Source organism: Lepidochelys olivacea (assembly GCF_965140295.1).
Source record: "Lepidochelys olivacea isolate rLepOli2 genome assembly, chromosome: 1".
In the NCBI taxonomy this organism is placed as follows: Eukaryota; Metazoa; Chordata; order Testudines; family Cheloniidae; genus Lepidochelys; species Lepidochelys olivacea.
In genome coordinates, this window is record NC_140411.1 from 354,022,593 (window position 1) to 354,038,936 (window position 16,344).

Consider the following 16,344-nt stretch of genomic DNA (forward strand, 5'->3'; position numbering starts at 1 on the left):
AGCTGGCATTAATAACATTCCTATCCTTTAAGCCTTCATTAGTTGAATCCTGTTTCAGTTTTTTTGTTACTTTGCCTGGAACTGATAGACTAGCCGGCCTGCAGGTTTCCAGGGTCATGGCACTTGCCCCTTTTGACTACCGGCACAACATTAGCATCCACTCTTCTAGAGTGTTCCTTATATTCCAATATTTATTAAAAATTAACATCTGCGGGCCAGAGAGCTCCTCAGTGAACTCTTTTAGGAGTGAAAGTTATCTGGACCGGCTGGTTTGAAAATGTTTCTCCCTAGTGAATGTAAAATACTTCATCATCCTCATGTGATACGATTAGATCATCCTGCATCTTTACAAATACAGACCAGAAACAGTTATTGAACATGTCTGCCTTCCCACAGAATCACAGACCCGTAGGGCTAGAAGGGACCACAAGGGTCATCTAGTCTAACCCCCTGCCAAGACGCAGGATATGCTGTGTCTACACCATCCAAGACAGATGGCTCTTCAGCCTCCTCCCAAAACCCTCCAGTGAAGGAGATTCCACGACTTCCCGAGGTGTCTGGTCCATTGTCCTACTGCTCTGACACTTAGGAAATTTCTCCTGAGATTTAATGATTTTCTGCATCATTAACAACAATTTAATAACTTCACAGAGTTTAAGTCGAAAACAGCCACCAGCTCACGCAGTCCGACCTCTTGTGTATCACAGGCCATTTCAAAGCGGGGGGGATTTGATAGCTGCTTTCAACTACCTGAAAGGGGGTTCCAAAGAGGATGGCTCTAGACTGTTCTCAATGGTAGCAGATGACAGAACGAGGAGTAATGGTCTCAAGTTGCAGTGGGGGAGGTTTAGATTGGATATAAGGAAAAACTTTTTCACTAAGAGGGTGGTGAAACACTGGAATGCGTTACCTAGGGAGGTGGTAGAATCTCCTTCCTTAGAGGTTTTTAAGGTCAGGCTTGACAAAGCCCTAACTGGGATGATTTAACTGGGAATTGGTCCGGCTTTGAGCAGGGGGTTGGACTAGATGACCTTCTGGGGTCCCTTCCAACCCTGATATTCTATGATTCTATGATAGCCCAGATACCCCCGTGATGTGGCACAAAGTGTCCTTAAACCAGTCGCAGTCCCTGGAGGGGAGGCGAATCTGCACTGGAGGAGCCGCCTCCTGCACCCTCTTCCCCCCGCTGTGTCAGGAAGGGGGAAGGGCATGTCAGCCATGTGGTGGAGCTGACCCCCACAGTGTGACATCTTCTGCCAGCTAAAGGCCGGGGCAGGTACTAGGGCTGCAAGGAGGCAGCTGGGGCTGGAAAGGCAGCAGGTCCAACCCCCTTGCCAGTGATGAGTGGCCACCACAGACTGCAGTTTGCCCCTGAGAGAAGGGGCTAGATGACGACTGGCAGTAACCATTGAGGCAAGGTGGATATAGGGGGGTTGGGGTTCCCCTGAAGAGGTGAGACCCAGAGTGTGGGGACACTGCTGGGGAGGGCAGTACCCGAAGGTAAGGGGCACTGTGGTCTGGGAGGGATGTGGGGCCTGAACTGGAGGAGATAAAGGGACTGCAGAGGGGCAGGTAAGGGCAGAGGAGAAACTGGCCAGAGGAGGGCACTCCTGAGCTGAAGCTAATTCCCAGACTGACCAGCTGGAGGCGCCATGCCAGTGAGTTGGCGGCTTGCTACAGAAGGCCAAAAAAGAATTTGAAGAACAGCTAGCCAAAGACTCAGAAAGTAATAGCAAATTTTTTTTTGAAGTACATCAGAAGCAGGAAGCCTGCTAAACAAGCAGTGGGGCCCCTGGACGATCGAGATGCTAAAGGAGCACTCAAGGCCTTTGCGGAGAAACTAAATGAATTCTTCGCATCGGTCTTCATGGCTGAGGATGTGAGGGAGATTCCCAAACCTGAGCTATGCTTTTTAGGTGACAAATCTGATGAACTGTCCCAGATTGAGGTGTCATTAGAGGAGGTTTTGGAACAAACTGATAAACTAAACAGTAATAAGCCACCAGGACCAGATCATGATACTCACCCAAGAGTTCTGAAGGAACTCAAATGTGAAATTGCAGAACTACTAACTGTGGTCTGTAACCTATCATTTAAATCAGCTTCTGTCTCAAATGACTGGAGGATAGCTAATGTGATGCCAATTTTTAAAAAGGGCTCCAGACATGATCCCAGCAATTACAGGCCAGTAAGCCTGGCTTCAGTTTTGGGCAAACTGGTTGAAACCATAGTAAAGAACAAAATTGTCAGACACAGAGATGAACGTAATTTGTTGGGGAAGAGTCAACATGTTTTTTTGTAACGGGAAATCATGTCTCACCAATCAACTAGAATTCTTTGAGGGGGTCAACAAGCATGTGAACAAGGGGGATCCATTGGATATAGTGTGCTTAGATTTTCAGAAAGCCTTTGACAAGGTCCCTCGCCAAAGGCTCTTAAGCAAAGTAAGCTGTCATGGGAGAAGAGGGAAGGTCCTCTCATGGATTGGTAACTAGTTAAAAGATAGGAAACAAAGGGTAGGAATAAACGCAGTTTTCAGAATGGAGAGACGTAAATAGTGGTGTCCCCCGGGGGTCTGTACTGGGCCCAGACCTATTCAACATATTCATAAATGATCTGGAAAAAGGGGTAAACAGCAAGGTGGCAAAATTTGCAGATACAAAATTGCTCAAGATAGTTAAGTCCCAGGCAGACTGCAAAGCGCTACAAAAGGATTTCACAAAACTGGGTGATGATCTCCAGGACCCAAGAGTCCAAACAGATCTTCTGCCACGCTGGAAAAAGTTGGGTTAAGCATTCCCCAAAAGGTGAGATAGATGGAGAAGGCAGATCTAACTTCAGAGCTGTTTCTGTGTTGTCTAGTATATGTAGGCTTGGAAAAATTACATTTATATTGGTGTATGTTGGCTAACATCAATTTCACTGTGTAGGCAGAAGCCAACAAAAAAATATTTCCACCAATAACAACAGAAATTTACAGGTAGGCAAAGTAAGAAAAATGCTACTTCAGAAATTATTGGAGTCAAAACCCAGTGATTTTGAATTAGGCTTGTTGTACATGGACTAGCAAATGAACTGTAAAACCAGTTAGGATTTGAGGATTTAAGGACATTTACTTTGTATATTTGGACATGTGATGTTTAACAGTTTATAAAGCTCTAACTTCTTGAATCTCAACTTTTACTGTCATTAAATAATTGTCTGACCTCCCCATAATTTTTCGCAAGTGTGGAAAAAAATGCTTAAAATAAACATTGACATTATCTTTCAAAATGATATAAAAATAGAAAGTGAATTCTGCCAAGCCTAAATATGTCCTCAGTCCTAGACACAGCGCCTCCTGCGGCGGAGGCTTCAGAGATGCAGAGGGGAGGCTCCCTAATGCCCCTGCAAGGTTTGTCTAGCTTCCCTGATGCCTGGCTCTGGATTGTATTGTCCCTGAGAACAGCTGGAACTGGAGGCTGACAGCCCTCTGACGGCAGGCTGGCTCCAGTCCGAATGCCTGCCTCCTGCCTTGAGGGCCCTTCAATTTTTAAAAACCTCATCAGCCTTGAAATGGAAAAGTCACAGCTGTGGCCGAAGACCTGCTTTCAGTGTCGGAGACGTGAAAGGACGCCATCAAAGAGTGCTTTGACTCCTTCCAGCCCTTCTTAAAGAGTCCAAGGAACTCCTGCCTATTTCTCTCTAGTATAAATTGGCCCAAGAGGTCATGTCGGACCAAAGGAATTGTCCTACTGGATCAGACCATCTAGCCCAGTAGCCTGTCTCCGACGAGCAACACTGTAAAATGCTTCCAAGGAAGGTTAAGAAACCCATTAATAGACTATTATGGGATAACCTGTCCAGTGGGGAAGTTTCTGATTCACTCCGCTCACTGGTTCTTCCTCCTTCTCTTCTAACCTGCAGAAACCACATTTCCCACTGCCACATTGCAGGGGATACGCGAGCAGGAGATGGGATGCCGCCACAAGTTTCTTTCCCTTTTTAAGAGGTGGTGACTTCGGCTTGGATGGACACCTCTTTCATGGTGTTACTGAAGTGGGAGGCCCAGGTGGCCCACCAAGGGTAGAGTACCCAAAATGAGGAATTTGCCCGGGATAAGGCTTCTGTTCAAGAACAGTCCAAGGACGTAAATAAAGCTCAGACGGAGTCCCTGGTCCTCTGTCTGGCTCTCTATGAGCAGCAGGAACTGAACTGGGTGTAACTAGCTTTTCTCAGATCTAAGAACTCCAATGAACCAAACTTGGGCACAGTCAAAATAACAGATCCCATAGATGTGATGCTGGCACCAGTCTGACCTAGAACAGAGACTCATATGGCACCAAAGGTGCGAAGGTTTCAAGGCAAGTGCTGTAACCAACCACACAGATCCAATATTATTGTAGGGCAGGTCTCCGGCCTGTGTTACGCAGGGGGTCAGACTAGATGACCACCGTGGTCCCTGCTGGCCTTGGACTCGAGGAAACAGGGAGTAGTTCAGGCTCAACACGGATCATGAAACTTGGACTCATAGCGGCTTGGCAGCTCCTTTTCTAAAACTCCCCAGTTCGCTGTCTTGTGTATCCATCCGATTATCCCCCCAGCACCTTGTGTCGGCCTGTGTGTTAACACAACACCCAGCGCCCTGGGGTTCTGATCATCACTGGGGGCTCTGGGACTGAATGTCATATGAATACTAAATAATAATGTAAAATGTTAACAAAGCTTCTGTATGCTTCCCATACTAGGTAACTCAACATCCCTGACTCAAGGGCTGGGCTCCCCAGACAGGATGTCTTGCTAGGCCCCAGCTCCAAACATGGACACACAAGCCCTGTCAGTGTCAGCCCCTGGTCAGAGGGGTTTTTTTTTAACTGATCGGTGTGGCTGGATTCTGAGCGTCTGTTTACACACCAGCATAGAGGGTAATAAGATTTTCTTCATTCTAATACTTAACTATCTATACAGCAGAATTAGGAAATAATACCACAGACGTTCAAGTTTGGTTCGTTTGTTTTTTAAACAAAATCAGGAAATTCCACATACAAAAATGTCGTGAAGGCAGATAGAAGGCAGAGCACAGCTATCTACTGATTGTCTCTGACCTTCTGCAGAAACTGCTGGAGCCTCCGGCGCGACGCTGGAGGAGTGCAACGCTCTGCATCAGCTCAATGCGATACCTGGCTGGAAGCCCCAGTACTTGTGATATTTCAGACTGTTCCAGTAAATGTCCTGTGGTGACCAATCCTGCACTGGCCTCCAGGAGAGGGGCTGGGTGCCATCCAGTGGACCATTTCTATTTCTAACCTCAATTATTATTGTGATTCCTGGTCAGTGGCAGGGGACATTGTGACACCCTGGCACCCCCATATTCACCACTGTCATATAATTAGGCTGTTTTGTACAAAGTATGCCTTGTGAGGTATCCTTCTAGAAGTCTTGATCTGTTGAACGTTAATATCCTGGTGAATTGTATGTGCTGTCATTGTATGTGACGTTATGAAGTTTTGCTGTGTGTGTGTTACTGAAAGATGTTGTGAAGCTAGAAATGCCCTGTCAGAAATATAAAGGGAAGGGTAACCACCCTTCTGTATACAGGGCTATAAAATCCCTCCTGGCCAGAGGCAAAATCCTTTCACCTGTAAAGGGTTAAGAAGCTAAGGTAACCCTGCTGGCACCAGACCCAAAATGGCCAATGAGGGGACAAGATTCTTTCAAATCTGGAGGGGGGGAACAAAGGGTTTGGTCTGTCTGTGTGATGCTTTTGCCGGGAACAGATCAGGAAAGCAGCCTCAGAACTCCTGTTAAGTTAGTAAGTAATCCAGCTAGAAATGCATTCGATTTCCTTTTGTTTAATGGCTGGTAAAATACGCTTTGCTGGATGGAATGTATATTCCTGTTTTTTGTGTCTTTTTGTAACTTAAGGTTTTGCCTAGAGGGGTTCTCTATGTTTTGAATCTGATTACCCTGTAAGGTATTTACCATTCTGATTTTACAGAGGTGATTCTTTTACCTTTTCTTTAATTAAAATTCTTCTTTTAAGAACCTGATTGATTTTTCATTGTTCTTAAGATCCAAGGGTTTGGGTCTGTGTTCACCTGTACAAATTGGTGAGGAGTCTTATCAAGCCCTCCCCAGGAAAGTGGGTGTAGGGCTTGGAGGGATATTTTGGGGGAAGACGTCTCCAAGTGGGCTCTTTCCCTGTTCTTTGTTTAAACGCTTGGTGGTGGCAGCATACGGTTCAAGGACAAGGCAAAGTTTGTACCTTGGGGAAGTTTTTAACCTAAGCTGGTAAGAATAAGCTTAGGGGGTCTTTCACCTGGGTCCCCACATCTGTACCCTAGAGTTCAGAGTGGGGAAGGAACCTTGACATGCCCACAACTAGCCTTTCACATATAACAATGAAGAAGCTAGACAGTGCTAATGGCCCATCAACAAAAAAAATGGCCATGGAAAAGACTTGTCCTCACCAGGGAATGCTTCAGACAGCCTATGGATAATGGCTGCCATAACTCATCAAGCATGCCAGGGCATGTGACTAGACCACATGATACTGAACTCCATTTTGGTGCCTGTATTTTTCCACAAACTGGGCTGGGAACTTGGCTTGGAACAAAGGGGTTCCCGCCATATAGAAGAAACTATAAAAGGGGGAAGTGACGTCACCAAGAGGCGTCACTCCCTCTGCAACTCAACACCTGGAAACACCTTAGAACTGGGGGAAGTGCTGGTCCCAGGCTGGAAGAGAGGATTCCTTCCTGTGTACAGAACATCTACAAATTGCTTGTACTAGCTAACAGACTGAGACACTGTTTGATTCAAATCCTATCTAGTATATTAGGCTTAGATTGCATTTTTTGTTTATTTGCTGGGTAATCTGCTTAGATCTGTTTGCTATCACTTATAATCACTTAAAATCTATCTTTCTGTAATTAATAAACCTGTTTTATGTTTTATCTTAACCAGTATGTTTTTGAGTGAAGTGTTAGGGAATCTTAGCTCTGTTAACAAAGGCTGGTGCATATCTTCCCCATATGGAGAGGGAAGCGGACTAATTAATGAGCTTGCACCGTACAGACCCCTGACCGGCGCAAGATGGAATAATTCTGGGTCTATACTCCAGTAGGGGTGCAAGGCTGGGGAGCTGGGAAATTGGCTGGTGCCTCCCCTGTTGGTCCATGAGTGGCTTAGGTAAAGCACTCAGGTAACTCAGCTGGGGGTGTGGTGTGAAAGTGTGAGAGGCCAACCCAGCTGAACAGTTAGGGGGCAGAGCGGTTCCAGTAGCTTCCAGGCTTCACCCCAGGGCACATCCCATCACAGCCAAGTCAGCCTGTTTCCTGACTGGTGGAATGAGAAGCACATAGTTGCTTGCATGTCTTCCCTGGCTGCACTGTCACGTTTGGAGAAGCTGGAGGGTTCACTGGAGGAGCCGAGACAGGAGGCAGATTCAGAGTAAGGGTAAGATTATGTCATGGAGCTCACGGATTCCATGACATACAGAGACCTTTGTGACATTTTCCAGCCCCAGGGTGGTGGGCCAGAGTGGTCAGCTGGCAGGGGCCCTGGAGCTCTGAGCCGCTGTGGGCAGCAGGGGGCCCCCACAGCTCCGAGCAACCGTGAGCAGTAGGTGCTGGACCCCCTCCTTTGTGCAGTAGTGCTCAGGCTCTCATCTCCTCCTCTCAGGCTCCAGCCCTCCCCTACCACGTCAGCCCCCTTTTGTCACGGTTATTTTTAGTAAAAGTCAGGGACAGGTCATGGGCTTCCTTGAATTTTTGTTTATAGCCCATGACCTGTCCCTGACTTTTACTAAAAATAACCGTGACAGAATCTTTACCTTAGCAATGAGCACACCTAGCTCTGAAAGCACCTTACAAATGAAGGGCTCTTTTGTTTAGCTGTGTGCCCTGGGGCAGCACAGAAACATGCTGGCCAGCATTTCCTCTCTCCTCAGCCTCTGGGGCTTACCTCAATCAGAAAGTCTCCTGTGCGAAGTCCTGCTTTCCAGGCCACACCTTCCACATCCACTGACTCCAGGTACTGGAGCGCTGGGAAGGCTGGCGTCGGGGTGAACTCCTCAATTGGAGTCTCGGCTGAAAGAGAAAGAGCGAGCCCCATTTAGCAGTACGCAGCAGGGAGGCAACAGAACATTCAGTGACTTCTAGAAAAAAGCTCTCCAGGAGCTTAGCTGGCTCAGAGACCAAGCAGAGGTGTCTCTACTGAGCACCTGACCTGCTTCTCTTGCAGAATGGTGATTTAATGCTTATTTATGTACAGTCATTTCCGTGATGTTCATCATCATAGAACCTGCTAATGGCCCCACAGAGCCACATTTACCTCACACAGAGAGAGTCACATTCATCCTCCACAAGATGCCCCACAGCCATTCACCCCAGTCCCTCCTCCCAGGGCCACGTGCAAAACCAAGAAATACCTACAGAAAGAGGGTCACATGCTTACTTAGACTTTAACCACATGGCTGGCTAGGAATTATGTCCCCCAATATACATGAAATTTCCTTCCCACAAACCAACCAAAATCACCTTCCAGCCTCCACCCCCTGCTCCCTTACATCCCACCCTCCACCGACCCCATCCGACTTCGCTGTCCAGCCACGGTGAGTCATTTTGCCTAGGAGGTACTGGGAACCATCACTCGGGGGGAGAGAGGGGGAGGAGATATGGATTTCTCCCTTGTGTGGAGCAGTGTGGGGAGAAGGTGAGGGTATGCTGTCTGACCCCCATAAAGAAGACCGCTGCAGGTATCCAGGAACAGAGAAAAAAATACCACCTCCAGGAATGCCATAGGGCAGCAGTTCTCGAACTATGGGTCAGGACCCGAAAATGGGCCACAACTCCGCTTTAATGGGGTCACCAGGGCTGGCGTTAGATTTGCCGGTGCTAAAGCCCGAGCCCCACCGCCCAGGGCCAAAGCAGAACCCCCACCACCTGGGGCTGACGCCCGAAGGCTTCAGTCCTAGGGAGTGGAGCTCAGGTTACAGGCCACCTGCCTGGGGCTGAATCCCTTGGGCTTTGCCTCCGCCCAGGGTGGCAGGTCTCGGGAGGCCTCAGGCTTCAGTCTCCCCTCCTGGGGTCGTGTAATAATTTTTGTTGTCAGAAGGGGGTCGCGGTGCAATGAAGTTTGAGAACCCCTGCCATAGGCTTTAAAGGCAGCAAAGGCCTTGGCTGGGCTGCTGCTGCCCGCCTCACTGGGATCTAGGTCCCTGATGGAGAAACAGGGACTTGCCTCAGCTGGATCACTCCTCCTAGGCTCTGGCTGCTGCTGGTGCAGTCTATGGCTGCCAGGGGCTACCCCTGACTCTGTGGGAATTTCTTTCTCCCTCAGCTCATGTGGCTGGGGCAAGACTGGCACATAGGAACATTGGACATAGGGCTGGAAGGGACCTTCTGGGTCATCGAGTCCCATCCCTGCTGTCACAGGCAGCCCATCATACCATCCCATTCATAAACCTGCCTTAAAAATAGCTAGGCCTTTTGCCCCCCGCCCACTTCCAATGGGAGGCTGTTCCAGAGCCTCCTTCTGATAATGGTTAGAAGCCTTCTGGTTTTCAGCCTGAATTTATTCATGGCCAGTTTATCCCCACTTGTTCTTGTGCCAACATTGTCCTTTACTATGAACAGCCCTTCCCCCTCCGTGGTGTTTGCCCCCTGATGCATAGAGAGTGTCTGCATCTCTCCCCAGCCTTTGTTTTGGTCGGCCAAGCAAGCCGAGCTCTTTCAGGGTACGTCGACACTCTGAGCTTGGGGTATGCTCACGCAGACATACTCGTCTCTGCACTCATGAAAAGCAGTAGCGTGGCTGTGAAAGCGGGGGCAGTGCCGAGCGGTGGCATGGATTAGCCATGCCGAGTAGGTACCCCTGGGTTCAGGCAGGTTTGATGGCTAGCTCACACCCTCGCTAACCACTGGCCAGACTACCGTGGCTACACTACTGCTTGTCGGCTGCTAGTTTAATGAGAGGTAGTGCGAGGATGTGTGTGCAAGCTGGAATCGCACCCCCAGCTCCGTGCAGACCCACAGACGTAGCCTCTGTCTCCTCTGGAATGTTCCTGCTGGGGCCTTTTGCCATTGTGGGGAGGGGATGTAAGTGCTTTGATCTAACAAGTTCTGGGCTTAACACAGGGTACCTGGGTTAAATTGAATGGCCTGTGATATACAGGAGGCCAGACCAGTGGTTTGAATGGTCCCTTCTGGCTTGTGATACAAGTAGATTTTAACTCTTACTGGTACAGTACCCCACCCCCGACTCTCCCGCCCACCCTCCCAAAATGTTCCTTGACTAGGGCCCTGCGCGGACACAAATTTATATCTGTGGATGCAGATATCCGCGGATAGAGAATGGTATCTGCTGAACCGCAGGGCTCTCCCAGGAACTGCAGTGGTGGAAGGAGCAGAATGTGGGGCCGCCGCTCCCAGGAGCCAGCGCCCCTCGCCAGCAGCTCCTCTGGCGCGGCTGTACAGACCCCCAGCCCTTCCACGCAGCTGCATCTGCTGTCTGGGGTCTGTACCCCGCCCCCAGCCTTGTCCTCCGGTGGGACTGTACAGACCCCAGACATAACTCTCGTGATACCGACTTAAGCATGTAGTGCAGAGCAGGGCTCAGATCCAGGTTGATATACTCTGTGTAGACACGGGCTGCCCCTTCATTCTGCCAGTGAAGGACATGAGCAGCTGAGGGACACTCTACACAGGTTAGACCTGTCCAAGTAGAAGACTAATGCCTTGTGGGCATCCAAAATACAGGGCTCTCTTCATCCTCATGACAGTGAAGCTTTAGAGAAAAGTCTGGCAAGTAGACAGACTGATTAAGGAGGGTATCCAAAACCTCCATTGCCAGGCACACAAGGCGAGGCCCTAAATAAACCCTGCCCTTAAAGACACCTGTACCCTCGAGGTCTGCAACTAAAGCTCAGAGCTCTCCCAGCCTCTTACTAGCGACTGGGCATACTACTTTCAGTGAGAGATGCAATAATAAACAAGTAGCCATAGGCTCAAAAAGAGGACCTATTGACACTGACAAAACCAAATTTAAGTCCCAAAGGGGTGTGGGATCCCTCATAAGTGGAAAGTCCTTTTCCCTTTAGGGGAAGTAAATACTTCAGTATAAGTGAAGGAGAAGTCTGCATAAGAGGTGTATCCCACGACTAGGACCACACAGAGAAACATCTTCACATCATCATGTAAATATATCTAATGGATGGTTTCCTAAGAGAATGTCCAGACACTCTAGGAAACACCCAGTCTCTTGAGCTGACAATCACTGAGCATCCCAACTGCGAGATGAGGGCTGGCCGTAGTTCTGTGAAATTATATCAGTGACTTGAGGCAGTGTTATAGAGTCCTTGAGGGAGCATCTCAGGAGGTCCACGGACCAACGCTGATGTGACTAGGCTGGTGCTGTCAGAATCAGAATGGCATAATCCTGTTTGAGCTGGCATAAAACCACTGGATTCAAGGGACTGGGAGGAAAGGCATTCAGCAGCTTGTCCTTCCACAGGAGAAGGAATGTGTGTGAGGTAGACCCTGGGATGTAATCTGACCTGGAACAGAGCAGGGGACACTTCCTCTTCAATTACACGAGCGAGATCTGGGGCCTGGAAGATAGATTTGACTGCATCCATCTTGAGGGACCCTTTGTGATTCCTGCTGCATGTTCTGCTGAGCTGATCTGCCAGACAGTTCTGAACACCTGGGAGGTGTGAGGCTTTGAGGGTCATGGTATTTCAGAAGCAAAAATCCCAGAGTTCTATACTTTCCTGGCAAAGGTGATCTGACTTGTCACCTCCCTGTCTATTCAGGCAGAACATAGCAGCAGTGTTGTCTGTGAGGACTTGCACAGTACAGCCTTTGATGTGTGGATCCACTTGACCCACCAGATGAATCCCTCTTGAACATTTATGTGGACAGAGAGTTTTTGATCTGTCCAAGTCTGAAGGTCTGCCCAGATGAGCTCCCTGGCCTAGGGACAAAGCATCCGTAAGCAGAGTCATGTAGGGCAGAGTCAGGGAAAATTAGACCTCTTTGCATATGCTGGCAGGTCCATCCACCAATCTAGGGATGAAAAGACACTTGCAGCAAGTGCATCAGCATGTCCAGTAGGTGACGAGATGGACAGTAAGCAAACTCCAACCACCCTGCCTCTGAGGTGAAGTCTGGCATGTCATGCAAGCTGCCACAGGTCCTAGAAGTCTCAGGCAATTCCTTACCGTTGTACAAGGATGGGCCTTGAGACTTTTGCATAGGTCCAATGTTGCCTGAAATCTGCCTGGGAGCAAGTATGCCTTCCCTGAACTGGAGTCGAGAACTGCGCCTGTAAAATCAATTCTCTGCACAGGAAGCAGTACTGACTTGCCCTTGTTGATCAACTGGCCCGAGGCATGAAAGAGGGATTGGACTGTCTTGATGGAGACCTACACCTGGTACGTGGATTGTCCTTGTATCAACTAATCATCCAGGTACAGAAATACTTGGATGCCAGCCCTCTGAGAGATAGCACCACCTTGCCATACACTTTGTGAAGACTCGAGAGGCTGAGGACAGACCCAACATGACTGTGAACTGGACATCTACCATGAGAAACCTTAAAATTGAGGGCAGCATACCAATCGTCAGGATCTAGGGACAGGATAACACAGGCCGGATAATCATGCCAAACTTTCTGTTTGTTAAGTATTTGTCCAGGTTTCACAGGTTGAGAATAGGTTTGAGGCCTCCCTTGGACTTTGGAATGGAAAAATACCAGGAACTAAATCCCTTCCCCCAGTGCTGAGGAGATATCTGTCCTGTAATCTCTGACTGCAAAGAGACTGCACTTCTGGAATGAGAGCAAGCCCATGAGATTAGTCCCTGAAAAGGGACAGGGAAGTGGGAGGCATGGGGGAAACAGTGACAAGCTGCAGGATAGAACCCAAATCCAATCATCAGTTGTACTAGGGCTCCAAGCACCTAGCAAGCGGGACAACCTGCTGCCAGAGCGGAGAGAGAGTGTCCTGTCCGTGGGAGTGGCGTGCAGCTTCGGATGAAAGACAGGGAGCTGGATAGACTGTTCGAGGTGGAATTCGGAGACTACCTTTGGGAGAATCGTAGGGTGAAGGTGCATGGAGAATTTGTCCTTACGGAAGATGGTATGCAGGGAGTCAGCCATCATGCCTACCAATTCACTGACCCGCCGAGCAGAAGTGATGGCTACGAGGAAGAGGACCTTCATGGATAGGTGTGAAAGGAAGTATGTGGCCAGTGGTTTGAAGGGGGGCCTGGTGAGGGCAGATAGCACAAGATTACGGTCCCAGGGAGGAGGAGGGAGGGAGGCATAGGGGTAAGGACAGGCAGAAAGCAGTTCATCTGGCCCTTTAGAAAGCGGGTAGTGGCCGGGTGGGTAAACAGCGACCCTCTGTTCAGTGGGGGGAGGAAGGCACGGAGTGTCGCAAGGTGAACACGTATTAAGCTATGTGCAAGGCCCGAGTGCTCAAGCTCCAGGAGGTGCTCTTGGATGACAGGCACGGAGATGTCCTTGTGAGGAAGGTGGTGGCGTTGCACCAAAGAGGTGAAGCACTTCCCTTTGCAGCATACCACGCCCATGTGGAGTCTTGTCGGCTGTGTGTCAGTATATGGCGGACGGGTGATAAACAGGCATTGTTAACCTGTGAGCCCCATCCAAAAACCAGGCCATCTGCTGGAGTGGGCCTGGGTTGGGGTGTCGAACCTTGCTGTGTTTCTAGGAGAGGAGATCCAGCAGGGTGGGGAGGCTTATCGGTGGACAGGTGGACAGTCTGAGTAGACTGGGAAACCAGAACTGTCGGGGACAACATGGGGCTATCAAGATGATTATGGCCCGGTCCCAGCGGATCTTGCGCAGGACTTGGGGGGGAGGAGGGAACCAGGGCCGGGGGAAAGGCGTATCTGAGGCCCTCGTGACATGGAAGGAGGAGGGTGTTGCCCTTGGAATCTCGACCCCTGGCTCCCCGGATGCAGTACAGAGGGAATTTGCAATTCTCATGAGTAGCGAAGAGGTCCCAACCAGGGGTGCCCCAGGCACGGCAGATGGAGCTCAGCGTGGGGTTGTGGAGTTCCCACTCGTGGTTGAGGTACCAGGTCCGGCCGAGTGTGTCCGCCAGGGAGTTCTGCGCCCCTGGGAGGCACGCGGGGCAGGATGGTGCGGTGCAGGCACTGGTTCCAGAGGCAGATGGCCTCCATGCAGAGTGATCAGGACCTGGTGCCGCCTTGTCTGTTTATGTACGCCACTGCAGTGGTGTTGTCTGAGTACCTGGACATGTTGATTGTGGAGAGAGGTAGGAACGCATGGCAAGCCAGGCAGATCACCCGTAGCTCCAAAAGGTTGATGTACATGTGCCCTTCCCGGGGAGTCCATGTCCCTTGTTCGGCATGGACATTTGTGTGTGCGCCCCACCCTGCTAGGGAGGCGTCCATGGTAAGGGTGACCCTAGGGACGGGAGGGGCGAACGGGGTGCTGTGGAGCACCTTGGAGGGATCAGTTCACCAAGCGAGGGAGGCGCGGACCCAACTTGGGCATTCAAGGGTGAATCCAGGTGGGTGAGGTGGGGTCGGCAGACCGAGAGGAGCCATAGCTGTAGACAGTGCATGTGGAGGTGAACCTGCGGGGTCACGTGGGTGCAGGCTGCCGTGTGGCTTAGGAGGCAGAGACAGCGGCACACCATCATGTGCGGGTTGCAGCGCAGGGTTGTCCTGAGAGCTGTAAGGACGGTGAAACGGTCTGCTGGGAGGAAGACTTGCGCTGACTTACTGACTCCAGGCGCGCCCCAATGAAATGGATCATCTACACTGGGAGCAGCATGGGCTTCTCCTTGTTGACACAGATGTCCAGTGAGGTGAGGGGCAAGCGGAGCATGGTGACACCCAGTGCCCCAGCCGGTGAAGGTGGGCTGCAATGACCGCAAAGACCTGGGTGAAGACCCTGGGGACCGTGGCGATGCCGAAGGGAAGGATTTGGAACTGACAGTGGTTGTTGCCTATGCTGAAGCAGAGGAATTTGCGATGTACTGGGTGGATATTGTTAGGATATAGATATTCAGGTCTGTCTGTAAAGGACTATACTTTAAGAATTTAGGTGTATTCTTACCACTTAGCTAGTTACAGAGGTATAAAAGAAAGAATCAAAATCACTGTCTGACTGTATAGGGCCTTTTTTCACTGTGACAGTCTGAGGCCCTGTGCTTAGACTAAGGCCTTTGGCTAAGCAGCAGAGGCAGCCCTAAGCTGGGAAGCCAACGGGTCACATCCTCACATTCCAGACTAGTCACACTGAAATAAGGTGCCATTGGGCTGTTAAGAATACAATCCTGTCTTGATAATGCCTATCACCTCCAGAGAAAGAGAAGAGCCTAGAAGATGTAAAAGGAAACTTAGTTTGATAGCATCCTGTCTGGCAAGAACTCACTTATCAATAGCTGGGGTATGGGGGTATGAAATCCTCATTTCTTTGTTGTTCTATCACTGTAGTCCCCATTTACCTATTGTTTGTCTGTATAATCTCTGTCTGGTTCTGTGATTGTTTCTGTCTGCTGTATAATTAATTTTGCTGGGTGTAAACCAATTAAGGTGGTGGGATATAATTGGTTAAATAATCATGTTACAATATGTTAGGATTGGTTATAGTCTGCAATCAATCAGGAGGTATATATAGTCTGCAGTCAATCAAGAAGTAAGGGGGGGAATGGGAACAGGGAATGCGGGTGGCGGAATTGGAATTATGTTTTGCTAAAGGTGGGGGAATAGGAACAGGGACACAGGCAAGGCTCTGTGGTGTCAGAGCTGGGAAGGGGGACACTAAGGAAGGAAACTGGAATCATGCTTGCTGGAAGTTCACCCCAATAAACATCGAATTGTTTGCACTTTCGGACTTTGGGTATTGTTACTCTCTGTTCATGCAAGAAGGACCAGGGAAGTAAGTGGGTGAAGGAATAAGCCCTCCAACAGATATCGACATGGAAGTACTCGTCTTTCATGTTGAGGGCTGCGAATCATACCCCTTGAGGGAGAGAATGATGGATGCGACCGGTCACCGTAAGAACTTGGTCTTCCTGAAGAAAGTGTTGAGTAAGCAGAGATTGATGATAGGGCAGAGGTCCTCACCCTTCTTTGGAATGAGGAAGTACAGGGAGTTGAAGCCCTTGTTGATGAAGGGGGCAGGCATGGGCTCCATCACACCCTTTGTTAGGAGGGCGTCCGCCTCATGTCGTGTGATGGGCGGGCTCCCTGGAGGCATCTGGGGGAGGCCCCGGTGGGAGGGAACGGTGCAGAACTTTATAGAGCAGTCGTGTTGTATGATCTCCAGGAACCAGCGATCCATGGTGATCTTGCCCCAGTGGTG

General features: G+C 49.6%; 1 protein-coding gene across 2 annotated transcripts in view; it reads right to left on the bottom strand.

Moving 5' to 3' along the window:
* SHANK3 (SH3 and multiple ankyrin repeat domains 3) overlaps positions 1-16,344 on the bottom strand; it is a gene marked incomplete at its 5' end in the record, with an annotated part of 664,505 nt that overhangs the window by 61,532 nt on the left and 586,629 nt on the right. For both annotated transcript variants that reach the window (XM_084611263.1, XM_084611264.1), the window contains one exon: positions 7,945-8,069. In XM_084611263.1, the coding sequence (XP_084467389.1) occupies positions 7,945-8,069 (125 nt within the window). The remainder of the gene's footprint in view (positions 1-7,944; positions 8,070-16,344) is intronic.